The following is a 14,527-nucleotide window of genomic DNA, read 5'->3' as shown; positions in this document are numbered from 1 at the left end:
ACTTTTTGTTTCTCTGTATTTTGGAATACTCAGGATTTTACCAACAACTCGGGCCATTTTAGCAAATGTTTTTATGTTCTACATATTAATTAGATTCCTTCAACCTCTGAGTGAAGCTGTATTTTCTATGGTTGAATCCTGTTTGAATCTCCACCACACCTCCTCCTCTACCACATGGATCGATTTTCAATATTCTTGAATCTATGGGAATCGAGGAAAGTAAAAGGCTCTCTCTATAGTTTGTGTCTGTATCTCCACTCAACAATTAAAATACAAACAATTGACTCACCTGAAGTTTAGAAGAACTTTACTCACAATGCTTCACTCAGTCTCACTGGTCGCCCCACTCAGTCTCACTGCCACCCGAAACTCTCACAATGCTTCACTCAGTCTCAGTGGTCGCCCCTCACTGCCACCCCAAACTCTCACAATGCTTCACTCAGTCTCGCTGATGAAGTTCAAGCTTTTAAACAACACATAGGTTAGGGCCAGTTTTCTTATAGTGGCTGAATGGCTAATTTATAACTGGGTTCTCGGTTCTGTTTTTAGTCATGACCCTGCAAGGGACCAGAATCTCTGAAGTGGGTGGGAATCGATTAGACTGGAGAAAGTAGAGAAAACATAGAAATAGGCCTGTGAGAGTCTTAAATAGAAACATTTCAGAAACAACTGAATGGGATCTCTACTCTTTATGGAAGGCTACACTCAACATGTTTTCACACCGGTAGCAACCCCTCCCCCACAGATACCTGTATTTCACCTACAGATGGGTGAAAAGTGATTATCTATGATCCTATAATACTTTACGTAATTACCTGTAATTAAATTGGTGCAAGGTAAAAATAATTGACTTAAAATAATATAAAGTATTGAACAATTACTAGGCTAAATAGCATTCTTTTTTTCATAAAAGGAAGTGTCACATGCAACAAAGTGGCAAAAACAGAATGGAGTGAGATGTGGTTAAGGGTAAGTCCTTATAGCAATGAAAGTCATTTGTATTATCCTTACTTCTTTGAATGAATTCAGATGACAGCCCTATTTCATTTCTTCATTCACTTTGGAGGCCAGATGGCATTAGAATCATTTACTTCACCTTGTTGTGCTTAATTACTACAATCAACACACTATTTTCCAAATTAATCATAACAAAGTAATTTCATTAGTAACACAGCAGGCTGTTGAATTATTAGCATCATAACAGTTTGCAAACAATTAAACTTTATTTGAACCTTAAAAATTTGCAGAGTGGAACATTATTGTAAGATCTAATGGCAATAGAGTACAAATTCAGTACAGTGCAAATAATCAAGCAAAATGCTATATAAAATATGACTTACAATCACCTTTGGAAAAAAACAGCTCTCTAACTGTTCATAGAAAAACAAATAAAAACTAAGCAAACATAATGAGAACATAGCAATTAGCACATTTTCTAACAAGCCATGTTATTTAGAGTCACATTAATTATATTATTATGATTTGAAGAGTGTGTGATATATTGTCAAGGGTGTAAAGAAAACTTTCTCCCTGGTAGTATACAGAAGATTTCACCAAATGAAGATAAACTTGTCATGAACTGAAAGCAGTGATTATTTTCCCTGTCACTCCAATGTGAAATCTTGGTTTTCTTTCCTATCTCCCACCTGGATTCCAGTTTCAAAAGAACAAAGGCCAGAGGAGCTCAGGCAGAGGCCACACTAGATTTCCGTATCGCCACCGCCTCCGTTCACAGAGACTGTCTGGCTTGGAATCACTGGTCATCCGTTGGCGAAGGACTCCCTCTCCTGGATTAACTGTAAAAGGAGGCAGCGATGTTCTACTCGCTCTACATTCTGCGGGGGTTTGGGCCGAGTGGGGGAGGGCTTCCCGGGGGCTGGGTATGCAATGAAAGGCTGCTGCCACCTACTGGCCCAGGGCTACAATCTTCACGGAGGCCCGAAGCAGGAAACCTGTGTCCACGCCGCCAGCAAGCCCACGTTTTGTGGAAACCCACCACTGCTTTTGCTTTTCAACCTCTCGGGCTTCGAAAACCAGCCCGGTAGCCTCATCTCCGCTTGTCTTACGTTCCCCAAGATGCTCTCACTCTACCCCAATGCTCTCTATTAGGACCAGATTAACAAGTGCACCGATTCATGTCTGACAGCTTGAGCTCAACAATGTATATAATTTATATAAACTAGAGTTTACTCCCAATCCCTAAAATGAATATTCTTTCACATCTGAGATAACATGACCACGGTATTAAGGCGATAATGGTACATGTACACTCTGAAATAGTGCCTGTAAACAGTTTTATGTAAATAATGAAGGTTTTTAAATATTACCAGCTTGCTTGCATGGTCAGAATCTTTATCTTCATAAAGCAAAGATCCAAAAAGTTCAACAAAGGTACGTGCCAATCAGTGATTCAATATGAGATTATGGCTACTCCAAATGATTATCCGTTCCGCAGTACCTTGGGGTATAAGAGCAGACCGGTACCTTGTAGGCGTTTACAATACCTTTGATTTCAAATACACATGAACAGGTGATGACATGATCCTGCACGTCTTGCTCAGGTAGCGGGGCGCGTGCTCCCGTCGGGCGGCCGTGCCCTTCCCCGTGCCTGCCGGTGTGTGTGCTGCTGTGGTCCCCACCCTGCTCCTTCCTCTGCTCGGAGGAGCCCGAGGAGACTCAGGCTGGAGTGGCCCTGCGGTGGGTCCCCTGCCACAGCCACGATCGGGCAGGAGGAGAGGGCTGGGGCCACCCCCTCACTCTCAGAGCACATTGGGATGCCTTGTGCCCTTACAGTGGTGGAGAATGGAGATGGGCCTTAGGAATTTTTTATTTTATTAAATTTAAACAAAATGATGGTAGAAGATGCTGGCCAGCCCATCACCTGACCAGGGTATCTGCTCTTGATCCAGGACTTCACATGAACCACAGTGCCAGTCAGCGCGTGTTGTGGAAGGTGACAGCACACTACCATTCGCAATTCGATCCTGTTTCCTTTCTTGTGGTGAGATTTAACACAAAGCAAACTCGCCCATGGTAAAAATTCTTTCCGAAAAACATGTTACTAATGTGTGGAAAAATAAATACTGACATAAAACATCTCTAAAGCTTTAATAATGCCTTATTCTGTAAGGCTTTACTAAAGCATCTACCCAAAACTTACGTGATATATGCAGTTTACATTTCTATAAAATTATATATTATATTTGACAAAAATAACTGACGGCCAATATTGAGAGAAGTTGCAACTCATACCGGAAGTAGCAACTCATACCAGAAGTAGCAGTGACGACGTGGAACATATAACATAGTGCTGAGTTCTTCACACAAATCAAATGAGTAAGTAAAAACTACAATCATTTCTTTGCAAAACAGCAACAGGTCTAAGTGTACAGCTTGTATCTAATTTGCATTCATATCCTTCATTTAGTTTCACGTCAGAGCGATGCTATGAACGCAGAAAGCAATGAAGACGCGGGATCCTCAACAAAACAAGGAAAGGTTATGCGCTGCCGCTCAGGCCTCCCCGACGGTTCTGACTCCACGGCCTTCGCAGAGTAGCAGGAGACCCCTCCTCGGCTGCGGGCAGAAGGGAAAGTTGCATTATCATCTTTTTCTTCAACCAAAACGTTGGTTTTTCCTGTTTAGGAAAAATTTACTTTATTTTCTTTAGCCGAGGAAAAATGAATGTTTACGCAACCTTCTTTCTGTCCATTGGGCTCCTCAGAAAGGCCATAAAAAGTGGTATTTTACTAAAGAGGAGGAGGTTTGGATTACCACACATACTTTCTCTTAATAATCTATTTCCAAAGTAAATTCCACAAAATTATTTTTCAAATTGAACCAGACTCCTTTTTAAAAAAAGAAGAAGATTTGGGAGCATAATCTCCACGTTATCAGAAAACTACCAAGACTTAGAAAAAGGCAAAGACTCATAATGCAGAGACCAAGAGAACATATGAGCTATTACAGAATATTGGATTAAAATGTACTTACCCAGGACTCTCAGATATCATACATCTCCATTATGTAGGCTTTCGGCACCAAGCCAATGGCTCCCTTCATTTCTCCTACCCACCAGCCGTATCTATTGTATTCCTAATTGAAAACAATATGCAATATTAACCTTTAGGCTGGTGGAAGTACAATGTCCTTTGTGTGCAACTTCTGAGAAATGTTATTTCTTTTTATAAAGTTACAAGAGCTTGAGCTGCAAATTGAAACATTTTCATCTTTTTTTGTTTCTGGACACTTTAAAAATGCTGCTAGGCAAAGATTTAAATTAAAGTATAAGACAAAGCCTGTTTATTACTGGGTGTAGAACACAGAAACAGTCACTTATAAGAACCTAACAAGTGAATCAACCTCCCTCCCTCCTTTCCCTCTCTCTCCTCTGCTAGGGGCTACAGGGTCACAGCCAGGACCCTTAGGATACCACCTTTGCCTTCAAGAAGCTTACCATCTAGCAAGGACAGAATTTTTCCCCCACAATAAACTACTTAATTCCTAGTTAAACTCCTATGACCAAAAATGATTTAGAATATAGAGGTATGCCTCTTCTTAAGAAAACCTTGTATAAGCACATAGACATTTTAAACAGATAAATTAGAGAAAATAAGGAAACACTAATAACACCCCCCCCCCCCAATTCTTTATAAAACCGTTCACAAAAGGGCTCCTTTAAGAAAGCTTCCGCAAGGCATTTGTTGTCTTTTATTGATCATTAACTACAATTGATAAAGGATGGGCAGAAGGAATTTAAAGATGGTGTTAGATTCTCCCTTACAGTAGACGATCAATGGGAAATAAAAGTATCCCAAGTTATAAAGACGAAATATTAACCCAGCTGTAAAAGAGAGGGAGTGAAGGGCCACATCGCCTTTACCTTGTCCTGGGAGATAAGCCTGCACCTCCACTCCTCCCCTTTTCAGACACACCACTGCTTTAGGCATCGTGAGCTCTCTGTAACCAGTCTCATAGGTCTGCCAGGTTGACTAATGTACTTTTATCTCAAACTTATTTATGTTTCGTGAGAAAAACAAAGTAAAATGAATTACAAGTTTCAAGAATAATATCTTTCCAAAGCAATACTCTACAAAAGCATTGGAGGACCCAAATTTAATTTTTCCTAAAGATAAATTTTTGAAATCAATCCCCAAAGTAATTCAATAGGCTATGATTTCCCAACATCCGAGTCCCAGATAAATGGGTTGCACGAGGGAGGGAAGGTTAATCCAGGCACAGAGTTAGCATCTGTACTGATTAGTATGCCACTGACCATCAGAGAGGAAGTCACAGTTCTTCAACACAAATGTAGCAGCACTAAGTGTGTACTGATATGCAGTCTACCGATAGAGAGATTATGGGGCTAAGTCTGCATGTGCTTTTTGAACGGTGACGTACCAGAACGAGGTTTACTCCAAGAACAGGGTGGAAGGAGAGGGGACAAAGGCTTCTGATTCTAACGAGAGCACATCTGGCTCATGATTTTAAGTTTAAAAGTTCTCTGATAGCGTGAACTTAGTGGACAAAACTGCCTAAGAAACGACATAGTCTGATGCCCAGAACTCCATGGTGATGACTGTAATGTATGTAGGCTGTATTTACCAGAAGAAAATACCAACTTACTGAAAGCTAAGATTAGCAACCATTATACGCTAGTAGGTACCTAATAAAACTGCCCTTTTCAATTTTTAAGGCAATGAGTACAATTAGAGCCTAATGCTTAACAAAACAAACGTATTTAACCTTTCAGAGGCCAAAGTCGTACCTTGTAAAACCTCAAGCTAGATGGTTAATAGGGTAAACGTAAGTGTGAGAGCTCTGACCCAACGCCGGTCTGTTTTTACAACTGATTATTTGGAAGGAGAACAGAAATTAAGGCCCGAAAGGACAGGCACAGAACACGTGCAGTGAGGGGCATATGAGGACCCAAACCTGCGTTCAGAGAAGAGCCCACAATCTGGGTGTCAATGTTTAGATTCCAATTACAAACCAGAAAGTTTATAATATTCTGCGGTGGTTATAACCTGTGCTCTCTATTAAAGATATATTATTGTTCACAAGAAGCTGACTCACACCCAAATTTAAGAAAGTGATTTCCAGCAAATCACTTCAACAAAGGACCGATGGCATGCTTCACACGTGAGGGAGTTCTGCCTGACAGTAACTGGGAGGATTCATTAAGTGGGAAACACAGCAGTAAACAGCAGGGAGGAGCTTATCCAGCTGTAAACAGGTCCCTTAAAAGAAACATTCCAGGAAAAAAAAATAAAGTTCTAGACTGAAATCCTCTTAAATGCTTCACTTAATTAATTTAAAATGATTGAAAACCATATGAAATACACACCTCATAAAAGTACTCTAAAATAGCACAGGTTTAAATCAGAAAAAGGTATAAATAAAAAACCAGAGTGTTTATTACTCTGCATTCGTAAAGGATTCCACAGAATACTCCTGTGTGGAATTAAGAGGTAAGATGAAATATAGTGAGGTAAAAATCTAGTAGGCAAATTTATGGGTTTACACCGCGGCCGCAAGCGCACGTCGACAAGACGGCAAACACAGAAGCTGTTACTTTTATCATTACCATCCCCTGTATGAGCCTCCTGAGCAACATGAATCCCAATTAAACCATTTGCAGCCTATAAAAGGGGAGGAAGCTGCTTCCTGGAGCACAGTATTCTCGACTTCGGCCTGAAGACGCACTATCACGCAAGGTCGCCTCTGAAGAAGAAAATGGGCCTTTCTTTGCCTTCCCCCAAACAAATGTGGTTATGAATGCTAGATTACTTACAGCGGAAAATAACACAATCCACACAATCCCGTCTTGCAGTCCACATACTGAGTATAGACAGTATTGGTCTAAAAGTCACAGGTGGGTCATTAAAAAAAACGGCAACTCTCAAGCCTGATCTTGTTCATAAACAAAAAATAAAGAGACAGAACCAGAGCAGGCTGCCAATCCGAATCTCTGAAAAGTTAGGAAGCGTCCTGTCATCTTATGGCTCACGAGAGCTCAGATACAGGAAGATCTGCCATCTGGTCTCCCTCACCCTCCTGGGCTCTTAACAGCGAGTGAAACGCTAGCGTAGGCCAGTGACTGCCCTTCAGCAGGACTGATAAAATAATGAAGAGTCCTTTAATCTACAGGAAACCATTCTAGTCAATTTATAAGAAATATTGCATCCCTTTGTAGGACGTGTAATTATTTTCTATTAATCATGTGCTATAAAGCTACATTATGCGGTTATTCTGTTATCACTGGGCAGGGGCCTGCAGTCAGCTTCTGACAATGTTAGGTAATTACTGACACAAAGCTTCTTTCTCTTCCTGTAGGAATGCCTTCGCGATCCAGAGGTGTAGGGGTGCTGACTGTCTAAAGACAGCGCTCAAATGGAATTCAATATCTGCCACATGGATGGCTTCGAGGCAAAATGCGATGTGGCGGTCACAGCAAAAGCCGCACGCCCAGCAATCCGAGGGAATCATCGTGAAGCCGCCCTCAACAGTTGTGATCTAACTCCTGTTTTCAGTTCTCAGACCATCACAATTGCTTTCATTAGTTTTATTGGGTAGTTAAAATGTCAGGCCTCCATTAATAGGTATTAAGCAATAGATTAAAGTGACTGAGTAATAAGGTAGGAAAAGGGCACTAGTTCTGATAGAGTGAAACGGGGACCTGAGCCAGCACCATAGTAAACGTATGTCCGTGTTCACTGACTGACTGAGTCTCGGTCTGTGCCGTGTGGTATTTTACACGTACTGGAGGCCCAACTCTTACTACTTAAACCCTTTGCAGCTCCATGATTCTCATTTTTCAAGTATGCTAATCCACTTTCGGCTAACCATCTGGTAGAGGAACGGTGCCTCAACAGAAACCTGAAACACTAATGAGATGTTGTGATGTGCTGCTACTCCTTTCAGAAATTAGTTGCCAATCTGTTTGAAAGCGACAGGTGTTCGAAAGGCCGTTTCTTCAAACATGTATCTCTCTTCCAACTATTCCCTGTGATATTTTCAATTTCTCAAATTATTCATACACATGGCAATAGTATGAACACTAGATAATTAAAACACGGAAATCCTTTCTTCAGGTTACCTCTTTCAAGAACTTCCGCCTGCTCCCCACGCACTGACTGCTGGCAGGGTGGGGGACAGCCACGCGGAGTCCACAGTAAGTGCACTGAGGAGCTAGTGGAAGTTCCTGAGCAGCAGAGTGAGCTGGCAAAGGCAGTTCCTGAGACGAACAGAGGCAGGACTGATCCAGGCGAGGTGAGGAGGCCTGCGCAAGAGCAGTGACAGCTGGCGTGGAAGGAGTGGGTGAGCCTGGGAGCAGTTACCAGAGTCGTGTGTTGGTTGGTGAAATACACTGAGTGCCAAGGCCACCTTCTACTGAGCCTGATTTGATCTTTTTTTGCCTGACAGTACCTCTGAATCATCAAGGAAAGTCTCCTTTCATCACCATTTATCGTATCAATAGATGCCTGCCGAAAAGGGATTCCATAAAATCCAGCACCTATTTATGGTAAAAACTCTCGGCAAAGTGGGAATACAGGGACTATACCTCAGCGTAAGAAAAGCCATATGTCACAAACCCACAGCCAAAATCAGACTCAACTGGCAAAAGCTAAAAGCATTATCCTTAAGATCGGGAACCAGACAGGGATGCGCACTTTTACCACTCTATTCAACATAGCACTGGAAGTCCTAGCCACAGCAATCAGACAAGAAGAAGAAATAAAAGGCATCCAAATTAGAAAGAAGTAAGACTATCATTATTTTCAGATGACATGATACTATATATAGAAAATCCTAAAGATTCCACCAAAAACTACTAGAACTGATAAATGAATTCAATAAAGTAGCAGAATACAAAAGAAATATCCAGAAAACAGTTGCATTTTTAATCACCAATAATTAACTACCAGAAAGGGAAACTAAGAAAACAATCCCATTTGCAACTGCATAAAAAACAAACAAACTATCAACTCACCTAGAAATAAATTTAACCAAGGATGTAAAAGACCTGTACTCAGAAAATTATAAGATACTGAAGACCATACAAATAAGTGGAAGCACATACTGTATTCATGGATAGGAAGAAATCACTAAATTATCTATACTACTCAAAGCAAGCTATAGATTCAATGCAATTCCTGTCAAGATACCAAGGGCATATTTCACAGAACTAGACTAAATATTCCAAAAATTTATATGAAATATCAAAAGAACCTGAATAGCCACAGCAATCTTGAGAAAGAACAAAGTTGGAGGAATCATGCTACCTGATATCAAACTATACCACAAGGCCATAGTAATCAAAACAGAATGATACTGGCATAAAAACAGGCATGCACTATAAATAATACCTTGTCTAAAGAGCTTAAATGCCACCAGCAGAAATAAATATATCTGTCTCCTGCAGAACTGGGGCAAATAATGCCAGTTCTTTGAAGAAATCAGTTCAGTTGAATTTACTATGAGTACCGAGGAGGTTAAGACAGAGCCCTGCAATGGGAGAAACAGTGTGGCGGGCGAAAGGGACAATCTACTGGGTTTTCGGCTCCTTCTCATTCCTGGAGTCTCATCCCAGCTCTTACTAACTAGGTATGTGACCTTGAGCAATCCCCAAGTCCTTTCAGGATGATTTTTTGTTTTGTATACCTCACTCCTTGAGACCTCACAACAATCCAGCTACATATTTAATGTAAAGCAGTAAGTCCAATTATTATATATTTGGACCTCATAGAATGAAATCTGTTGTTATATTTACTACAAAATTTTTGCATTGAGGGCATTACCTGCCACTGTTTTACTTATTATATAAAGTGGTTGAGGTCAGATAATCAGTGAACATTCTAGAAATGCATGATAATTTTTTTTAAGTAGCCAGTACTGGGGAAAAAACCTAGATCTGTCCTTTATGATTAAGAGAAGTTATTAGTTCCCATCTCTCCCTTTTTTAGTTTGGTTTCCAAGGAGCTCAAGGCGGAGTTGGAAGCTCAAGTGCACAAACTCCATTGTATCTTAAGGTCTCCACGGGGGTCATCCTTTTTTCTTTATCCCTTTATTTATCCTCCTTCACCCCATTATCTTGAGCCTCCAGATTTCCTCACCTCTACAGTGAAGGGCTAGCACTAAGGTTCTGCTAATTCTCTGATTCTAATTCTTTTTAATAAGTTCAGTATTATTTCCCATTTTAACTGCATTTTCATTACATATTAAACATCTATCTGCCATAGGTTAGGTATTGGAGATACAAAAACTTAGGACACACTGTCTACTTCAAGTTCAGAGCTGAGAGAGATAGACCCACGGAGGGATAAAGTAGACAGAGAAAGGTTTAGGGCCACACCTGCACAGATTCCAGGAGAAATTACTTGTTTGCTGGTGTCCTCAGGCAATCTGCATAGTGACCCTACAGAGCCTCAGTTTCCTCCTCTGCGCAATCGCACCACATACTTCACAGGTTAGCTTACGAATCAGACAAGTGAGAGCATATGCGTGCCCAGAGCAGCATATTGCAGGTATGCGACAAATCCTTTTTCTTTTAAAATTGTTATTGTTGACAGTATTACAGATGCTGTAATATTTTTAAGTAACCACTTCCCCCTTTTACCCCCCTCCACCCAACCCCTGCCCCACCCCAGGCCTTCATCACATCACACTATTGTCTGTGTCCATGGAATATGCATATATGCACGTAAGTTCTTTGGTTACTCTCTTCCCATCCCCCCACCTCCTCCCCTCCATGTATCCATGTCTCTGGACCTATTTTGATCCATTTCTTCCCTCTCCCTCCCTATTCATTGCTGTAGCAAAAACCAGGGCAACAAAAAATAGAGTATTTTGGAGAGCAATCTAAGGCAGTCTGATTGTTGTGAGCAGCTCTCTATCCTGCTCGGCCAAAGGGAATCTGACCTTTAAAGGAATGAGCAGGGAGACATCGCAAAGGAGTAACAATGTGCCACATATACATGGAGGGGGGGTTCCTAATTTTTTTTTTGCAGAGGAGTGGTGGACAGCATAAGAAATCATGGATTTTTAAATTTAGGATTTTAAAAAAATGATCAGCAGAGTGTGTGTGTGTGTGTGTGTGTGTGTGTGTGTTTGCGTGTTTTTGTTGTTGTTTTGCTTCTGGCAAATGTTTGCTCATTCCTTGTAGAATTCAATCACACAGGCCCTGCAAACAGCAGCTCGGCCCGGCCTCTCTGACGCCACCTCTCAACCACCGCAAGGGCTCAGCCTGCCAGCTGCCTTGCTGCACACTGTCCCCTTTCACCTATCAGCACGGCCCTGGACCACGCCCTCCACTGTGTGCAAGAGAAAACAGGGAAGTGCCCGCACATGCTGTTTGCTAGGAGATGAGAGGGGTCCCAGGAGGGGAACCAGGCCGTCTGACCTGGTGCTGTCTCCACAGACTGAGCATCTCTCCTCGGGAGGGGTGGGTGGGAGCCAGCAGGTCTGCCTGGCCCCTGCCTCACCGGACCTCAGACGGCAACCTCCCTATTGGCAGCATAGGAACTAGATGCCACCACACCCCAACCATGGCAGCTACAAGTACCATGACTCTCCGTTCTCCTTCTCCTTCCGAAAGGCTGCAAGGTGGGACGGCATGCTGGGAAGCAGCCTGCAGCCAGCCATGTGTCCTACATGGAGATGGCCTGGTTACTCCCCAGCAGTTGGCTATGCTATTTGTGGCCAGTGGGTCAGATGGTCACAAAGAAAAAAACTCAGCAAGACTCTCCTTGTATTTCTACTTTCCTGATAGGTTCAGAGCCAAGAAAAGCTCTAGTGACTGAATCGTTACATTTTCACAATGAGAAGCAAACGATCCCGATTCGCCAGTCCTTGGAAAAAGTCACAAACAAGTGGAAAAGCATCAATGCTTGGAATTCCAACCAAGGCAAGCTAAAAAATAACAACAATAACAAGAATTTTAAAAGCTCTCTTATTGTACATTAGTGAACAGTGTCAACCGACATTTCCTGTCTCTGACTTAATAAAACATTTTTTCAAGAAGCTGTAAAGCTCAAGGCACATGCCCTCGACTAGATAAAATATCCCAGGATTCCGGACTCTGGTGCTTTCCTGCTAATGCCAGACGAAGTTCATGCCTCTTTCCTGCTGAAGCGTAGCTCTCCTGTCATTAGGTCTCTAAAACTAATTTATTGCTTTAAAAGTAAGAATAGGAATGTGGTTAGCAATTTACCGATGAGCACAGATTGAAAGATAAACTAAGAGAGGATGTAAAATCCAGAACAGCAAGTAGAATAGCATACCAGAGAGGTATGCAGGGCCACGAACATGCCTATAGCTATCTACCCTGGATCCTGCTATTAAAATCATAAAATTTCACAAACACAGTTCTAGGGAAATACTATTAAGGATGAGAAGATGTCTGTGTTTAAGGTGGTAATACAATTGAAGTGCAAACTGGTAGGAGAATTTAGCATGATTTTAAACAACTCAATTCCTAAAAAAAATTAAAAGATTTTCTACTCAAAAAAAATGATTTTCCCCCCTATCAAATGAATCTGAAACCAGGCCTTGTTTCAGAGTTCATTCACTAACAAGGCAGTTGTCATTAAAATGACAAATCCCAGTTTTATTCACCCCAGAAAAAGTGCTTCATTTGGGGGGTGAGGGGGGGGGTGTTTCTAAATCTCCAGTGAACTATTGAAGTATATAAAGTGTTTAACACATTAAAAAACAGCAGCAACCCTTATGAAAAGAACTGTACGCAAAACGCTACCACCGGCTCGCTTTTTTAGGCAAGCAGTATTTAGATTTATTATTAGCGAGGTTCAAAGGTTAAAACTAAGAAAATGAGGGATTCTTGGAAGGAGGAGCTAGCTCAGCCAGGGGTCATGTGACAGCTGCTATTGGAAAAATGTTAAAAAGGCAAAGGGGAGAACGGGGTATCTGCCTACTCTTCTTCCTTTACTGCAGCATTTGATTTTCACCAAAAATTTAAAAAGAAAGGCTAAGATGTGTGTAACTCTCAGAAGAGGCCCAAAATAAATAAATCAGCCCCGGGCTGACGGAGCACAGCTGACCCCCATCACGGCTTCCTCGCAAAGACAGAAGAAGGCTGCGTTTGAAAACGAAACGGCATCTCTGCAGTGAATTTCAATGAAGACAGCCTAGTCGCAAACCAGTGAGATCTTTTCCTGTCACTGCACTTACAAAATTAAAACACTCTTTATTACAATGTGCGCCATTTTATTTCATGATTCGTTTAAATGTTTATTTATATGGAAAGAATACATTTTTCTTAAACTATCTCGTGTTGCCTTTTTTTACAAAAGTATTTTCAGAACTCGCAACCTCCCAGAAGGCAAGGCAAACAGATAATTAAATGTTGCAAACTATAGATCAGTTAATTATTAAAAGCAAGCTATATATCTTTAAAATCTTTTAAAGGGTGTTATTAGAAAAGTTGTGGCATTAAGTTCTTTATAAAGTATACATTTTCTATGTCTTCATAAATATTGTGTTAGACTCCTTAAAATGTATTCTTCCTTATGTATACAATTTTTACATTTAATTCAGAATGATGAAAAAATTTCATGATTAATGCTAATATTTTATTGACATGAGATACGAAAGTAATAGCCCATGGCTGGATTTAAAGTTGGATTTATGACATCATTTTGATTGTGCACATTAGCCGCAATTACCTGCACCGCTCATTCTGAGCCACTAGATGGTGTAACAAATGAATTAAAACAGTAACATTTCATTCCATCATCACGACATCTAAATATAACTCTGAGAAAGACTAAACAAATTTCTAGGCCTATAACAATGCTAGTGATTTCTATACTAATTCTACTTTAAAAAAGTCTATCAATACATATGATCAGCTCTACTTTGATCTAGAAACAAGCTCCTTTGAGCAATTTTTCACTCTCTTCTACTAAGGGCTTTGAGTTCTGAATTTACAGTAATGCCAAGAATTTAAATTGCTGTCATCATTCATATATTAAGTGAACTTATGATATTAATTTATGGTCTATGCTTGCCAAGTTTTGACAAAAACTGGAAGGCCAAACCAAATAAAAATGTAGTCTCCGGAGATTCCAATCTGAACTTGCCCAAAGCCAAGTGGAAGAGTCAGTCTTCACAAACACATACTCACCCTTAAAGCAACCAGACAACCGACTGCCGGAACACCCATCAATGGCCCAGAATTAGTCCAAATTCCTTCGAGGGAGAGCTAAGTGTCCTTTATTCTCACCCTCACCCTCACCCTCACTGAGACATCTCTGTGATTCCACCAGGTCCACAGCTGGGTGGTGATGTGTGTAATAGCCCCTATGCTGGACCACCACTAACCTGGGCTCTACGATCAGGCTTCACAGATAAAATTAGCATCTCCACAAAACAGTTCTGGGAGTACTGGAATTACCTCCCCGGGAATCCTAGAAGTGCAGCACACGTATATGATTATCTTTTTAATTTCATATTAACAGGAAATGGTTTCGAAGGCAATGGGAGGACTGAGACCTGCCCATGGGGATGC

General features: G+C 41.1%; 1 protein-coding gene across 2 annotated transcripts in view; it reads right to left on the bottom strand.

The window, feature by feature from the left end:
• Positions 1-1,200: 1,200 nt before the first annotated feature.
• SKAP2 (src kinase associated phosphoprotein 2) overlaps positions 1,201-14,527 on the bottom strand; it is a 145,485-nt gene continuing 132,158 nt past the window's right edge. Inside the window, exons 12-13 of one of the 2 annotated variants that reach the window (XM_079786403.1) lie at positions 3,994-4,095; positions 1,201-3,637 (exon numbers count right to left, since the gene is read on the bottom strand). In XM_079786403.1, coding sequence (XP_079642529.1) covers positions 4,003-4,095 — 93 coding nt within the window. In that variant the 3' untranslated portion in view covers positions 1,201-3,637; positions 3,994-4,002. The remainder of the gene's footprint in view (positions 3,638-3,993; positions 4,096-14,527) is intronic. The other variant, XM_079786402.1, reaches the window with a different exon arrangement.

Source organism: Cnephaeus nilssonii (assembly GCF_951640355.1).
Source record: "Cnephaeus nilssonii genome assembly, chromosome: 12".
Classification (NCBI taxonomy): domain Eukaryota; kingdom Metazoa; phylum Chordata; class Mammalia; order Chiroptera; family Vespertilionidae; genus Cnephaeus; species Cnephaeus nilssonii.
This window is presented reverse-complemented; position numbering and strand designations above follow the sequence as displayed.